Source organism: Geotrypetes seraphini, chromosome 3 (genome assembly GCF_902459505.1).
Source record: "Geotrypetes seraphini chromosome 3, aGeoSer1.1, whole genome shotgun sequence".
NCBI classification, from domain to species: Eukaryota; Metazoa; Chordata; class Amphibia; order Gymnophiona; family Dermophiidae; genus Geotrypetes; species Geotrypetes seraphini.
The window spans coordinates 361,592,631-361,609,686 of NC_047086.1; the positions used below are offsets into that span (position 1 = coordinate 361,592,631).

Below are 17,056 nucleotides of genomic sequence, written 5' to 3' on the forward strand. Positions count from 1 at the left end.
AATGATGTCGGTATAAAGATTTTCGTATAGTGGTACAGATGATAGTCGTATCAAAAATGAACTATTGTAATGCCCTTTATTTAGGGATTACAACTGTACAGTGAAAAGCCTTGAAGATGATTCAAACGCTGCTGCAAGGTTAATTTGTAGTGAAAGAAAGTTCAAACAAAAACCTTGGTTGAAGAAACTCCATAGGTTACCTATGCGCTCACATATTAGTTGCAAGACATTAGTACTGGTGTTCAAAGTCATTTACCAAGGGATTCCCTGGTATTTATCACAGACTATGGCAATCAACTAGCCGCTTAGAACTCTGCGGTCTGAGGGCATGATACGATTGTCGTTGATGGACTTCTCGAAAGTGTGCTATGAGAACATGAGATTTTCTATCATAGGAGTAACCCTGTGGAACAAATTAACTGGACCGCAAAGAGCTCTTCCTGATATTCAGAAGTTCAGAAAAATGCTTAAGACTACATTTTTCTAGAAGCATTCCAATGAATGATGAGTCTGGTTTATTTTGGTTTTTGGATATATAATTGAGCACTGCAAATTAATTGTTTTTATTGAATGATTTGAAATGTTTGTTGTTTGTATAAATTTTGTTTTTCTATATGTTTATATTTTATGTATGTTGATATTTCTATTTGTAAATAAATAAATAAATAAATATTTGGTTTCTCCAGATTGATTTCTTTAAATTGAATATACTCGATTATATTCTATTGCATACATAATAATGTTATGTGTTGTACTGTTTATTTTACATTTATTTTATACCTTTTAATTGATAACATAAGATTTGCCGCTGCTAGGTCAGACTGTGGTCCATCGTGCCCAGCAGTCCACTCACGTGACGGCCCTTAGATCGAAGACCAGTGCCCTATTTGAGTGTAGCCTTACCTGCATATGTTCTGGTACAGCAGGAACTTATCTAACCTTTTCTTTAATCCCTGAAGGGTGCTTTCCCCTATAACAGCCTCGGGAAGAGGGTTCCAGATTTCTACCACTCTCTGGGTGAAGAAGAACTTCCTTACATTTGTACAGAATCTATCCCCTTTTAACTTTAGTGAGTACCCTCTCGTTCTCTCCACCTTGGAGAGGGTGAACAATCTCTCTTTCTCTACTAAGTTAATTCCCTTCAATATCTTGAATGTTTCGATCATATCCCCTCTCAGTCTCCTCTTTTCAAGGGAGTAGAGGCCAAGTTTCTCTAGCATCTCCATTTTTGTCGCTCTTCTCTGGACCCTTTCGAGTAGTACTATGTCTTTTTTCATGTACGGCGACCAGTGTTGGATGCAGTATTCCAGGTGGGGGGCGTACCATGGCCCGGTACAGCGGCATGATAACCTTGTCAGATCTGTTTGTGATCCCCTTCTTAATCATTACTAGCATTCTGTTTGCCCTTTTCGTCGCCACCGCCACACATTGCGCGGATGGTTTAATTGACTTGTCTACAAGTACTCCCAAATCTCTTTCCTGGGAACTCTCTCCGAGTATAGCACCAGACATCCTGTATTCGTGCATATGATTTTTGTTACCGACATGCATCACCTTGCACTTATCCACGTTGAACCTCATTTGCCATTTCGCGGCCCATTCCTCAAGTGTGTTTATGTCTTGTTGTAGGTCTTTGCAATCCTGTGTCCTCATTACTCTGAATAACTTTGTATTGTCTTCAAATAGTTCAAGGTACGCTACATTCAGGTACAGGATTTACAATCTAAGTCTTTATCAGAGGCAAAAGAAGCTGAAACATTTGCCTAAGGTCACAAGCTGTCAGCTGGATTTGAACCCTGGTTTTCCTAATTCTCAGCCTCCTGTTCTAACCTAGACCATACCCCCTCATTCTATAAAGGCCACACAGTTAGGCACGCATTGGGTGCCAAGAAATATAACAATACCAGTTATGCACATAATTTAGATAACTGGCACTCAGTTGGTGATAAAACCCAATAATTGGATTTAACAAGCATTAATTGGTCCTAATTTGCAGTTTTGCACTTAACTGACTTACAGCCCTATCTTATAAACTTGGAACCAGATTCTGTAGACAGTGCCTAAATCGGTAGCCACCTACAAAACAGCGTGTCAATCACGCCTTGGTGCCATTTACAGAATCACAGCTAATGGGGCCTACTAGAAAATACAGATGTCTTCAATGTAGGTCAGGGTTTTCTGGTCTAAATTGCAGACACCTAAGCTCTTTAGTGAATTGTGTCTAAGTCCAACTCCACCCCTAACCACACCCACTTAGGCAAAAGGTGCCATTAGGCATCCTGCTGTAGAGCAATTCCAGCACCTAGATGGCTCCCGTTGCCTACTTTATTTAACAAGCTTTTAGTTGGTTTTAAACGACACAATCAATTACCATGCCATTTAAAACAATTAAGTTAGGCAGTGATACAGCACCATTTATACAATATGGCCCTTAGGCCTGGATTCTCTGTATGGCGCCAATTGCATGTCAATCACATGATGGCGACGTATAGAGAATCGTGCCTCTGGGAAAGATAGGTGCCAGAAACGAAGGTAGGGTTTTCCAGGCTTATAATTTGCAGCTTCTATCTTGTCAAGAATCACGCCTCCTAAAGCCACCCACAGTGGCATTAGGCAGCCTAAAGCGCCTATGGAGGTGCGATTTCAATGCTATTTTAGGTACCAGTAGGCACCTTAAAACTCAATTAAAAACGTCATTTCAACAGCGTTTTTTGTTTTTTTTTACTGAGTTTGGATGCCTACAAAACCGGTGCCGTTTAGAGAATCCGGGCCTGAGTGTCTAACTTCTAAGGTGTTTAACTGAAAAGAGGGAGCTGACTCAGAGATTCCAAGTTTTAGAAGAGGTAGAGATGGGCAACAAAAATGATAAAGGGGATGGGACAACTTCCCTATAAGTAAAGAATAAAGCATCTAGGCTCCTCAGCCTGGAGAAGAGATGGTTCAGGGGGTTATGATAGAGGTCTATAAAATACCGAATGGAATGGGTCGATGTGAATCACTTTTTTACTCTCCAAAAATACTAGGACTAAGGGGCATTTAATTAAGCTACTAAGTAGTAGATTTAAAACAAACAGAATAATATATTTCTTCACTCATTGTGTAATTAAACTCTGGAATTCGTTTCCAGAGAATGTGGTGAAAGCAGTTAGCTTAGCAGGGTTTTAAAAAAGGTTTGGATAACTTCCTAAAAGAGAAGTCCACAAGCCATCATTAAGATGGATTTAGGGAAATCAACTGCTTATTCCTGCAACATAAAATGTTTTACTCTTTGGGATCTTGCCAGGTACACTGTGACCTGGGTTGGCCACTCTTAGAGACAAGATACAGGGCTTGATGGACCTGCAGTCTGTCCCAGTATTGCAGTTCTTATTTTCTTATGATCATCCATAATAATAAAAGGCTAAGCGCGCATGCGCTGTCGAAAATCCGTGAGTTCTGGTGGCGTGAGCTGTGCTTCTGTGCCAGTGCTCACGGCGCCTGCGCTAGCGCGTGTGCCAGCGACTCCTCCCTCCCACTGCCAGTCCTCTTCAAAGCGGCCTGCTGAGGTTCGCCAGCCACTGTAGCGAACCTTGCAGGCCGCTCTAGCAAATCCAGGGAAGCGAAGGCGGGACGGAGGCTGCAATCGGCAGCGGCTGCTGCTACTCCTCCAGCCGCCTAGCTCCTCTCCGCCGGCCCCGGCTGGCAGCCCCCTCTGCCCAGTCCTCTCTGCTCCAGTGGCCCGCGCAGGAGAAGGAGCGGATGAAGCAGGGAGACTGTGCAAAGGGAAACAAGGGGGTTGACGGGATGGGAAAGGGAAGGGGAGGAAGCCGAGGAATCTCTAGCACCCGTTAATGTAACGGGCTTAAAGACTAGTGCTTATTATATTCGTTATTATAACTTTTTAAAAACATGCTTTAACTTTGATACAGATGTTAAGTAAACTTTTTCTCTGTTTATACTCGCATTTTTAAAACAAAATAAAAGAGTTGAAACGTTACGTAGAAAACAACTTTGAAAACTAGATTTAGACCCTGGACACACCATCTGAAAAATCTTACTTATCGGGTTACCATATGGCTCCAGATAAAGGAGGACAGATTGAGACATCCGGGTTTTACTTCCATTGCTTTCAATAAAAGTAAAACCCGGATGTCTCAATCTGTCCTCCTTTTTCTGGAGCCATATGGTAACCTTAGCTAAATATAATTAACAAAGTTCATCGCCACATTTCACTCTTCGTCTTCCTGAGTCCAGCTCTACCTGTTGGATTCGCTGTTTCAGCCTGCGGTCAACGAACGCGGCACCAGCGGATCCTCGGTTCTTCATCTTCACTGCGGCGTCTCTGGCGACAGGACTCAAGAGTACAGAAGGACGGGCTAACAAGATCCGAGGCTTACAAAACCTTTCCCCAACTGCGAAAATGGAAACGACCGACTCGGCAACTTCTTCGGAAACAACACAGTTCCATAACCAAGAAACAGCCCGGCTGCCTCTCTAGCCAGGCCGCCACAGTCACCATGCGAACCCGGGGGTCCTACTGCGGCCTGTCTACCCGGCGCCTGACGGAAAATGCCAAAGACCGAGGCGCACAGGGCGAGACTAGGCTTGCCGTTGCTAATCAAGAACTATGCAGGACGAACGAAAGCGGCCATTTCGGACAGAACACGAATAAGCCACACGTTGGATGTTTATTTCTCAAAGGGCGTCGCGTTGGCTTTACTCGCAAGTCCCCACATAACGGTTCAAACTATAGTAACTTTATTGATAAAATGAACATACCAGAATTGCTATGTACTACTGCTGTTTATTATTTCTATAGCGCTGAAAGGCACTGTACAGAGATAAGTGAAGAGAGATTGGGGGGCTTCAGAATAGAGAGTTGCGCGGGGACAGAAATCCCACCCGTCCCCGCGAGGAATCCCTCCGTCCCCACCCGTCCCCGCGAGGAATCCCCTCCGTCCCCACCCGTCCCCGCGAGGAATCCCCTCCGTCCCCGCCCGTCCATATAAACTTCAGAAATAGTTATTTTATTTAATTATGCTACTGAATTAAAGGCTCTGGTAAAAACCCATTTACAAATAAGCAAAAAGACTTTATTAATTTGAAAATATTAATTGGGAAGAATACATACTTTGCAAATGGGTTTCTACCAGAGCCTCTAATGTTTATAAATTTTTATCAACACAACTATTATACTACTTTATCCTGAAGCAAAATTAAAAAAAAGAAATATAATTCTTTTCCTACCTTTGTTACCTGGTTTCTGCTTTCCTCATGTTCTCATTCAATTCCTTCCATCCACTGTCTCTCTTCCTTCTGCATCTTCCATTTGCTCTGTTACTGTGCCTCTCCCTTTCTTCCCCCTTCCAAATTGGTCTGGCACCCATCTTCTTCTCTCCGCTCCCCCATAGTCTGGCATCTGTCTTCTTCCCTGCCAGTGTCTTCTCCCTACTCTCTCTTCCCCATTTCCTTTCAGCGTCCTTCTCCCCCCCATCTTCCCCATGTCCTGTCAGCGTCCTTCTTCCCCCTCTGTCTTCCACATGTGCTTTCAGTGTCCTTCTCCCCCCTCTGCTTCCCCATGTCCTTTCAGCGTCCTTCTCCACCACCCCCCCGTCTTCCCCATGTCCTTTCAGCGTCCTTCTCCACCCCTTTGTCTTCCCCATGTGCTTTCAGCATCCTTCTCCACCCCTTTGTCTTCCCCATGTGCTTTCAGCATCCTTCTCCCCCCTCTGTCTTCCACAAGTGCTTTCAGAGTCCTTCCCCCCCCCGCCCTTCCCATGGCCTTTCAGCGTCCTTCTCCACCCCTTTGTCTTCCCCATGTCCTTTCAGCGTCCTTCTCCACCCCTTTGTCTTCCCCATGTGCTTTCAGCATCCTTCTCCCCCCTCTGTCTTCCACAAGTGCTTTCAGAGTCCTTCCCCCCCCCCCGCCCTTCCCATGGCCTTTCAGCGTCCTTCTCCACCCCTTTGTATTCCCCATGTGCTTTCAGCGTCCTTCTCCCTCCTCTGTCTTCAAGTGCTTTCAGAGTCCTTCCCCCCCTCCTCCCGTCTTCCCCATGGCCTTTCAGCGTCCTTCTCCCCACTCCTTCTCTACCGCCCCGGGTGCAGTACAGCCGGCCAGGTCCCCTTACTTTTGTGGCACTTCCCCGACTGACTGACAACAGCCCCGGTCCGACAAACCTCCCTGCCCTTAACTGCAAATCTAAATTACCTTATTACAGCTGCTGTAAGAAGATAATTTAGATTCGCGGCTACAGGGCAGGGAGGATTGTCGGACCGGGGCTGTTGTCGGTCGGTCGGGGAAGTGCCACAAAAGTAAGGGGACCTGGCCGGCTGTGCTGCAACCGGGGCGGGGTGTGGCGGGGCGGACCGCCCCCTCCCTTGGTAGCCACTCGAACCGCGAGGCTACTCTCCTCCTTACCTGCACTGCCTGCAGCACAGAGCCAAACGGAAGTCTTCCCGACGTCAGCGCTGACATCGGAGGGAGGGAGGGCTTTGTTTAAGCCCTCCCTCCCCTCCGACGTCAGCGCTGACGTCGGGAAGACTTCCGTTCGGCTCTGTGCTGCAAGCAGAGAAGGTAGGGAGAAGAGCCGCGTGACTGAGTACATCCAGCCCCGCAGGAACCCCGCGACCCTCGGAGGCGTCCCCACGGGATCCCCGCGACCCTAGGGGGCGTCCCCACGGGATCCCCGTGACCCAAAGGGGGAACCCGCGGGTCCCGCGGGATTCCCGTCGTCCCCGTTCAGCTCTCTACTTCAGAATGAATGCACTTGTAAATCAGCAACAGGAGTTTGAACTGTATTCGGAAATGGAGGGGGAGCCAATTAAGTGACTCGAGGAGAAGGGTAATGTGATAATAGCAGGTCTAGGCTGTCTTTCAGTAGGGAATCCCCATGCTCTTTCACAGCTTTGTAGTCCTACCCCCTATGATGCAGTACTTATCTTCTGAGGGTGGGATTGGCAGAGAAGGACCAATGATGTCATCATAAGGTGTCAAAGTCCCTCCTTGAAGGTTGCAATCCAGTTGGGTTTTCAGGATTTCCCCAATGAATATGCATGAGATCTATGTGCATACACTGCTTTCATTCTATGCTAATAGATCTCATGCATATTCATTGGGGAAATCCTGAAGACCCAACTGGATTACAGCCCTCAAGGAGGGACTTTGACACTCCTGGCATAAGGGGAGGGGACTTCCTGCAGAATGACAGAAAATGAGTCAAAACAGTTGGTGCAAGTAACAGACCTAAATGGTAGGCAAGAGAGTGGAAGTTGCTACAGGGAGTGATTGTGGGGGACTGAAAGAGGCATAAAATACAATCAATATGTTCCAGAAAGAAGCAAAATAAATAGTAGACAAAGTGAAGTGAGGGGGGGACAGTGGCAGGAAATATCAATATTCTGTACTCCTTCCCCATCAAAAGCACTGGATCTGCGAGTATCCAGCAGGATCTCCCAGGATCCTGCAATTCTGATCTCAAAAAGGGCTGTATATACCTGGATTCTGCATCTTTCACAACCTATAAGTGAGGAAACATCCAATCCGTGCACTCCTTCCCCATCAGAAGCACAGGACCTGCCAAGATCCTGCAGGATGTATCAGGATCCTGCAATTCCGACACCAGGATGGGCTGTATCCCCTTGGATTCAGCACCCTTCACTACCTATAAGGCAGGAAACATCCATTCCTGCCCTCCTTCCCCATCAAAAGCACAGGATCCTGCAATTCTGACCCCAGAAAGGGCTGTATCCCCCTGGATTCCATACCCTTCACCATCTATAAGGCAAGAAACATCCATTCCCTGCACTTCTTCCTCATCAGAAGCACAGGACCTGTCAGGATCCTGCAATTCTGACACCAGGAAGGGCTATAGCTATCTGGATTCAGCATCCTTCACCATTTATATGGCAAGAAACATCCATTCGCTGCATTCCTTCTCCATCAGAAACCTTTTAGGTGGTGAAGGGTGCTGAATCCAGGGGGATACAGCACTTCCTGGGGTCAGAATTGCAGAATCCTGACACATCCTGCATGATCCTAGTGAGTCCTGTGCTTTTGATGGGTAAGGAGTGCAGGGAGTGAATGTTTCCTGCTTTATAGGTGGTGAAGGATATTGAATCCAGATAGATACAGACCTTCCTGGGGTCAGAATTGCAGGATACTGGTATGGAGTATTGTGCACCCTGCCCTAGCCCTCTATGTTTAGGAGGCCAGTCTGCTCTTACTTCCAGGGAGTTATGTCAACCAATTCTTGATGCTATATAAAGGAGGCCAAGTGGCACTGCTAGAGCCAGAATGAGGGGGCTGGGATGTACTCAGGTAGGGTTACCAGATTACCCATTTGGAAATCCGGACCCCTAGACCCGCCCAATTCCATCCATCCCCACCCCATCATGCCTCAGTCCTGCCGCCAATCCCGCCCTAACCCTGCCAGGTTTTCAAAAGCCATCCGGATCTCCAGACATGTCCTCAAAAGGAGGACATTTTTGGGAGAATCCGGATGTCTGGTAACCCTACACTCAGGTATCCCTCAAAGTCACACAAAAAGCAAAACCATGCTGCAGCTGGTGTAACTGCAGGCAGAAGCGTTTTGCACTTCTTTTAAAGGATGTCTGAAGTTAATTTACACTCTGGGTTAAAGTTATTGGAGCTCGATGACATGACATGTTTTCAGTGATGGCTCGCAGCTTTGGAACACTTTACCTCAGCAAATAAGAGAGGAAAATAAGTTGAGTCGTTTTAAAAGTGAGGACAGGATAGAAATCTAAATAAGTCTCAGATTCCATCACATGTTGTAAACAGCTAAATTTAAATCCCGACTGCCCCATCAAAGCAGAAATTTCTTTAATGTTTCAGTATCCATTATGATGTACCCGAGGATTAAAGCAATATACAACAACCGCATTACTCCCTACACTGAACTTGAGATCCTGGCATCATTCATAGATTCCTTACAAATATACTGATATGCTGTCAAAAAAGTATTGTTTGCTTTTTCTGTTTCTCTTATGAGGCTATGCAATGAAATACATATATTATGTTGTATGCTCTACTAGGTTAAGCACACTAATCTCATGTTTTCTGTTATTGAATGGTGTGGATTTTGCTAGTTGTTCCATATGTGTAATTTCTCCGTGCCCACAAGAGCACCCTTAAATTGTTTTAAAATGTACATGATAGTGTGGTCCATTTCCTTTCTGACCATACATTATGCTGACATTACTGATTCCTTTTCTCTTATTCTCATGTTTCCTTTATTTCTCTTCTCAGACAGGAGTGTCTGCCTGGCCTTACGGTTACATCAGTTATTTTCTACGGTTACATCAGTTATTTTCTCTAGACAGTGGGGATATATATTATGTTTTATTACTGCATATCATAGACTATGGCTAATTTACATGTTCTTTCCTTTAATGTGAATGGTTTGAACCATCCCATTAAAAGGAAAAAGATAGCTAACTATGTGTCCAACAAACATCCTGATGTAGTTTATTTGCAAGAAACCCACCTCCCGCCCACTGATGCCTCGAAATTCCAATTAAAGGGATTCTCCACTCATTTATACTCCTCTGCAACTCACCGAAAGAAAAATGGTGTGTCAATATTTCTCAATGATAAACTTTCTCCTATAGTTCACTCTTTTAAAACAGACACGGAAGGAAGATGGTGTCTGGTGTATGCTGCGGTGCACTCAGTAAATTTTGTTTTTCTTAATATATACGCCCCGGTCCAAGATCACCCAGATTTCTTCAAAGAGCTGGCGTTGGTTGAATTTGATTCTTGTTCTATGATATTAGGAGGGGATTTTAATCAAATTCAAGACTTATATATTGATAGATCATATTCTTGCAAACCCTCCAAATCCAGGTCTTTCACAGCTCTTCATGCTTTAAATGATGCCTTCTCCCTTGTAGATCCTTGGCGCTTGCTTCACCCGAAAGGCAGAGAATACACACATTTTTCACCTCCACATAACATGTACACAAGAATTGATTTCTTTCTCTTGTCCTCTTCTCTTATTCAAGATCTTACCAATACTATTATACATCCAATCTCTCTCACAGATCACGCTGCCATCTCTTTATATATATCCATATCTGCCCCACGTAAAGAATCCCCCTCTTGGCGATTGAATAACACCTTACTCTTAGATGAGGAAATTGTTGAAAAAATCAATTCTTTTACTGTGGAGTTTTTTGAAATTAACTCTAAAGATCCTGAAATTTGTTCTTCAATTGTCTGGGAAGCATACAAAGCAACCCTCAGAGGTGAATTGATCAAAATAGCTTCTTGGAAAAAGAAACAGTCTATGAGAAAGGAAAAAGACTTAGAAAATTCTATTAAAGCCTTAGAATTACAACATTTGTCTAATCACCTACATGACCCAACTACTTTCCAACGTATCCAAAATCTTAAATATGAATATAACACTTTGGTTTCATGTACAGCCCGACGTGATATCTTCATTTCCACCTCTGGTCACTACATGGGAGATAATCTTATGGGTCGCCCTTTGGCTAGATACCTTAAAACCAAATCCAAAAGACTACATATCACAGCTATTCAAGATCCATCAGGTCATTTAGTCAAAACCAGATCTTTAATTTCCTCTCAATTTGAAAATTTTTATGCTTCTCTATACCAATCCGAATCTGCTGCTCCTGAATCAGATATAGATTCCTTTCTTACCTCCTTAACCCATCCGTCCATATCGGACTCTGTTAAATTGGAACTAGATTCCCCAATAACTATATCAGAAATTGAAACTGCCATATCTTCTTTACCCGCTGGGAAAGCCCCAGGCCCACACGGCTTTACTAATGAATTCTTTAAACAATTCCGAGCCCTCTTAGCGCCTTACCTTCTTACATATTATGATTTCCTCCACTCCACTCCGGACAAACAATTCAATTTCACTGAGGCCACAATTGTAGTAATCCCCAAACCTGATAGAGACGCCACCTTGGTTAAAAACTTCCGCCCTATTTCTCTCCTTAACTTAGATTATAAGATAATGGCAAAACTACTTGCATTAAGACTTACCAAAGTAATCCCGTCTCTCATACATAAAGATCAAACAGGGTTTATTAAACAAAGATATATAGGAGATAACCTACGTCTCTTTCATCATATTAACGCTCACGCTAAAACAATGTCAGACCCTGTAATAGGCCTAGCTATTGATGCTGAAAAAGCCTTTGACCGGGTGGAGTGGTCTTTTCTTTTCCGTGTCCTGAAGTGGTATAATTTTGGCTCATTCTTCACGGATTGGATAGAAACGCTATATCGCCAACCCACAGCTCGTATTCTGATTAATAACTCTTTATCTAATAAATTTTCCCTTCACAGAGGTACTCGACAGGGCTGCCCTCTCTCACCATTGCTATTTAATTTAGTGTTGGAGCCCTTCCTTTCAGCTATCCGACAATGCCCCTTAATTAAAGGCATACCCTCCTCTAATAGAGACTTCAAATTAGCAGCATATGCCGATGATGTTTTATTCTTTCTTAGGAACCCTCTAGTCTCTCTTCCTCACCTTATTCATATTGTCACTCAATATTCCCTCCTCTCCGGTTATTCTGTCAATTGGGAGAAATCAGAGATCTTCCCTCTGAACGATAATATTCTCCCCTCAGATCTAGCTCACTTTCCCTTCTCATGGTCGCATGAAGCTGTGAAATACTTGGGGATCTTAATACATAAAGATCCGGTTCATGCTCAAGATCTTAATATATCCAAAGTCAAAAATATAGTTCTAAATACTACATCTAGATGGTCTCCACTTTTTTTATCCTGGTGGGGTAGACTAACATCCATCAAAATGACTTTGGCCCCTCAAATTAATTACATTCTCTCTATGCTTCCTCTTCTATGCCGAAAGTCATTTTTTCAATGGCTAAATAGGAAGCTATCTGAATTCATTTGGAACAAGAAAAAACCTCGAATTGCTCTCGCCAAGCTAAAAGCCTCTAAGATTAACGGTGGTCTTAACGTTCCGGATTTTTTTATCATTATTATATTGCTTCACTAGCTAAATATGGTGCTTACTGGCTCACTGACTCCTCTCTCCAAGATCCTCCTGCCTGGTTTGAAATGGAGTGCTTTTTATGCAAGCCTTTACACACCTCCTGCCTACTAACGATGTCAATTCCCAGACACTTGAGAAGGTACTCTTTGTTGAGTTCAACGCAACATGCTCTTCATCTTTTAGATAAATTGGCTGAGATCTCAATTTATGATAGTCCACTCATGTCCCTTTGGAATAATTCTAAAATCCAAAACCATGGTAAATCCCTCTCATGGAAACGATGGCAGCGGGCGGGTCTATGGTTTGCCCATCAATTGTCTACTCCAACTGTGTCTGTTCCTTTTGATGCAATTTGCTCTACATACTCGCTACCTCCTTCTGTTTATTCACAACGGCTTTCACTCACTGAAGTACTGTCTTCTGTGCATATACGTTTTGACTTCATGACTTCCATCCATACTATTCGTCATTGGTCTGTACTGTCTCTACTAAAAGGCAAGGCGATATCTCTTTTTTATAGTATTTTAAGAGATCACTCCTTCACTTTTTCTCCCCACTCTATGAAACACTGGGAAACTATACTCACTACTCCGCTTTCTGACATTGATTGGGAACTTTTCTGGTCTTCAACAAATCGCCCACTTTTATCTTCTAGAGTCTCACAATCAATGTTCTTTATTATGTGGCATGCAGTATGGACTCCAATTCGCATGTGGAAAGCCAACTTAAAACAAGACTCTGTTTGCTGGAACTGTTTAAAAGAAGTGGGAACTCTTGACCACATGCTTTTTCACTGTACGCTAGTCCGCTCCTTTTGGACTCGCATTTGGATCACCATACAATCTATTACTAACTGCTCGGAAAAGATCTCTATGGACATTGTAATCCTTTGCTCTCAATATCCCTGCTTTGCACAATCAAATTGTCCTCCTAAACTCATTGATACCATGTTTGTAACTGCTCTCATGCACATTCTGAAAAATTGGAAATCATCTTCATTATTAGACTATACTTTTTGGTGGAACTCTCTGTGTATGTATCATAGATTTGAATCCTATGCATATGAGAAAAAAAATGCATCCAGAACCCCCATGAACTTGAAGCTTAACAAATCACCTTGGTCATTCCTGGATACCTATGTACGTTCTGCTCCATAGACACTCCTGTCTTCCTTTTCTTTCCTTTTCCTTTCTACTTTTTCTTCCTATTCCCCTTTTTTTTTTTTTTGTTTTCCCTCACTTTTTTCTTATATATTCTTCACATGCAGTTCTAATAGTAGGAACCTTTCTTACTGTTATGTTCCTCTATAGTTGAATATAGATTTGTAGGTTCTTTATACAGAAAGCTTTATTTTGATCTTATGTATTTGAACTGCTTCCTGCATTTTCTAAAAATACTCAATAAAAAAATTATTGAACTAAAAAAAAAAGAAATCTAAATAAATAAGAAACACTCCTAAACATAATATTCAATATCAGGGTAAATAAAACAAATGAAACTGTACAATTAACTATGGTTCTTATGTAGATACATATCAATAGGACATTTCTTAAGGATAAAGAAATGGTAAAATAGTAATTTATGTATTTTATATTCTTTATGATATTTACTGTTGGTTGAGTGGATACTAGGGGTGAATTGAAATAAGGTATGCCTGCATCAAAGGTTAATTTAATGTTAAAGTTTAATTAATATGTGCACTATAATGGTTCCCTTGACTAAGATGGTTAAGGGGTTGGAAGAGCTGCCGTACAGCAAAAGATTAGAGAAACTGGGCCTCTTCTCTCTCGAACAGAGGAGACAGAGGGGACATGATCGAGGGTCCTTATGAATTCATAAGGACAGGTTGTTCACCCTCTCCAAGGTAGCGAGAACGAGAGGGCACTCTTTAAAGTTGAAAGGGGATAGATTCCGTACAAACGTAAGGAAGTTTTTCTTCACCCAGAGAGTGGTGGAAAACTGGAACGCTCTCCCGGAGTCTGTCATAGGGGAAAACACCCTCCAGGGATTCAAAATAAAGTTAGACAAGTTCCTGCTTAACAAGGATGTGCGCTGGTAGGGCTAGTCTCAGTTAGGGCGCTGGTCTTTGACCAAAGGACCGCCGTGTGAGCAGACTGCTGGGCATGATGGACCACTGATCTGACCCAGCAGCGGCATTTCTTATGTTCTTATGGATTTAAATGTCAGTACTTTTCTTTTTAATGATAGGAAGATTTTCTTGTTAGATTCCTGGTACATTATTCTGTTGCTATGCACGTAGTACTGTATATATTAAAATTCAATTAGAAAAACCCCCCAATAAAAAGAAAATAGTAGAAAAAGTGAAAAGCACAAAAAGAAAATTCCAGATTCCAAAATACAAGCAAATAAAGATTAAACAATAACACTGTCTTTTACAAAGCTGCAATAGAGGTTTCTATCTTGGACCGGCAAGGTAAATGCTCCAACACTCAAAGAATTCCAATGAGCTTCAGAACATTTACCTTGCTGGCCAGCAGTAGAAAGCTCTATCATGGCTTTGTAAAAGGGGGCCTAGATAAGGCACTACCTTTTTATTGAATCAATTTACACATTTCTAAGCTATCTTTTCTATAATTATCATCCAAATCATCAGGTCTAAACAAGCAGAAATAAACTAGTCTGAATAACATACCAATTCCACACTCATATGGAGAAGAAAAAGAAACCCCCCCCCCCCACTGTTGGATACTGATTAGAACAAGATCCTTTCAGAAACGCACCACAGTTCGCCAGCTAAACCAACCGAACCAAATGCTGCTGCTCTTTTAAACTCCCCCAACAACCAGAACAACCAACTCCTGCAGAAAAAAAACGCACTCTTCGTGAAAAAACACCAAACAATGGCAGGGCGGGGTCTTTGCCGGTCTGGAGGGACTAAAAGAAAGAAAATTAGCAGGTAAGGACCTAACTTCTCCTCCTTTAGCAACCCTCCAGACCAACACAGAAACGGATGGGATGTACTTATAGTACAATCCCTAATACTAGGTATATTGGACTACTGCAACATCCTCTTCCTTCCTTGCCCTGTAACCACGATTAGACAACTCCAAACAATCCAAAATACAGCTTTGAGACTCATCTACTCATTGAGAAAACATGACCACATCACTGAAGCCTTCATCAACTCACATTGGCTTCCAATCCAAGAAAGAATCCAATTCAAATTCTACTGCATATTATTTAAAACCCTACACGGAGACAGCCCATCATACTTGAACAATCGCCTCATCCAAGCACCCACTACCAGACACAGAAAAACGCACTCCCCATTCATACCCCCCCCAATCAAGGAAGTAAAAAGAACAAAACTACACGACGGCCTCCTAGCCACTCAAGCCGCAAGGCTGGACAACCAGATCTCCAACCTTCTGATGACCACCCCAGACTATAGGACGTTCAGAAAAGAAATAAAAACCACACTTTTCAAGAAATTCCTGAAGCAGCAATAACATCACGACCTCTTAGTAACTCTAAAACTGACATTTGATCTACCCATTACTGCACTAATAATAACAAAAGAACCTCCACTATGACCACCTATTAATTCTTTTACAAACCACCTCACCCTCAACAACCCGTTAAATGTTTATAAGATCTACAACTTACCTCTCTAGCTAATCATTGTAACTCTGTTTTTTTTAAATTAACCTTTTGTAATCCGCCTTGAACCGCAAGGTAATGGCGGAATAGAAATCCCTAATGTAATGTAATGTACCAAAGCAGTACCCATCATGGGTGGGACCCCTAAAGGGCCACCACATGCTCACTGAACACTGCGTCCCGACCTGCCTGAACATCCATATAGTAGTGTTGAACAAAGGAATGGAGAGTAGACCAAACTGCAGCTTTACAGATATCCACTGGGGGCACAAGCGAAGATTCACCCCAAGAAGCTGCTTGACCCCCAAGTGGAATGAGCCTTGAGAAATTCCGGAACAGGCTTCTTTTGGAGAAGGTACACCAAAGTGATAGCCTCCTTGATCCAGTGCGCAATGGTAGCCTTGGAAGTACCGTCCCCCTTACGAGGACCTGCTAAGAGGACAAAAAGATGATCTGACTTATGGAACTCCTGGGTCCACTGAACATAAGAGCGAAGGACCCTACGAACATCCAACTTGTGCAACTGTCTCTGCTCCAATGAGCCCTCCCGACTACCCAAGACCGTGAGGACCACTGACAGGTTGACATAAACGGCGAACCACCTTTGGAAGAAAAGAGGAAATCAGCCATAGCACCACCCGCTTCCTAGAGAACTCCAGGAAAGGCGGTCTACAAGAGAAGGCCTGCAGTTTGGAAACACTTCTTGTGGAAGTAATGGCCACTAGGAAAACTGCCTAAAGAGTAAGGTTCTTAAATGTGCAAACGTTGAGAGGCTCAAATGGAGAACGAATGAGCACAGAGAGAACCAGATTGGGATCCCAAACAGGAACCGACAGCTGAACTGCTGTCTGGAGCAATTTTGCAGCTCTCAAAAATCGAATTACATCCAGAGAAGAGGCCAAATGCCTACCACTAAGGAGAGCGCAAAAAGAAGACAAAGTGGTAATCTGCATTATAAGGGAGGACCAGGCAAGGCCTTGTTCCAGGCCATCCTGCAGAAACTCCAGGATGTGAGGCAAAGCAGCATAAAGGGGAACCACGACACGCGTGAACACCATTCCTCAAAAAGATGCTAAACACATACATAAGCCCAAGAAGTAGAAAGTCTCCGAGACCCTAAGAGAGTGGAATCCCTTCCATTCATGAGCCAAGCCATAAGACAAAACAGACCCAAATCGAACATTGGAATAGGACACTGAGTCAGAAGATCAGGCGAGAGAGGCAGTGGGAGAGGATCTGTCACTAGCAGACGAACCAGATCCGCATACCATGGGTGCCTAGGCCAGTCTGAAGCCACGAGAATCACCTGGCCTGCATGCCGGACAATCCAAAGAACTCTGCCCACCAGAGGCCACAATGGAAAGACATACAGCAGGCTGATCGTTGACCAAACCTGAACCAGAGCATCCAGTTCCTCGGCCTGGCAATCC

At 43.4% G+C, this 17,056-nt stretch overlaps 1 protein-coding gene across 3 annotated transcripts in view; it reads right to left on the reverse strand.

Annotated features, from left to right (window-relative positions):
- NVL (nuclear VCP like) overlaps nt 1-17,056 on the reverse strand; it is a 212,584-nt gene that overhangs the window by 193,901 nt on the left and 1,627 nt on the right. Inside the window, exon 1 of one of the 3 annotated variants that reach the window (XM_033936126.1) lies at nt 4,240-4,718. The exons of 1 other annotated variant lie outside the window; for it this stretch is intronic. In XM_033936126.1, coding sequence (XP_033792017.1) covers nt 4,240-4,305 — 66 coding nt within the window. In that variant the 5' untranslated portion in view covers nt 4,306-4,718. Of the gene's footprint in view, nt 1-4,239; nt 4,719-17,056 lie in introns of those variants that run through there. One more of the 3 variants, XM_033936127.1, reaches the window with a different exon arrangement.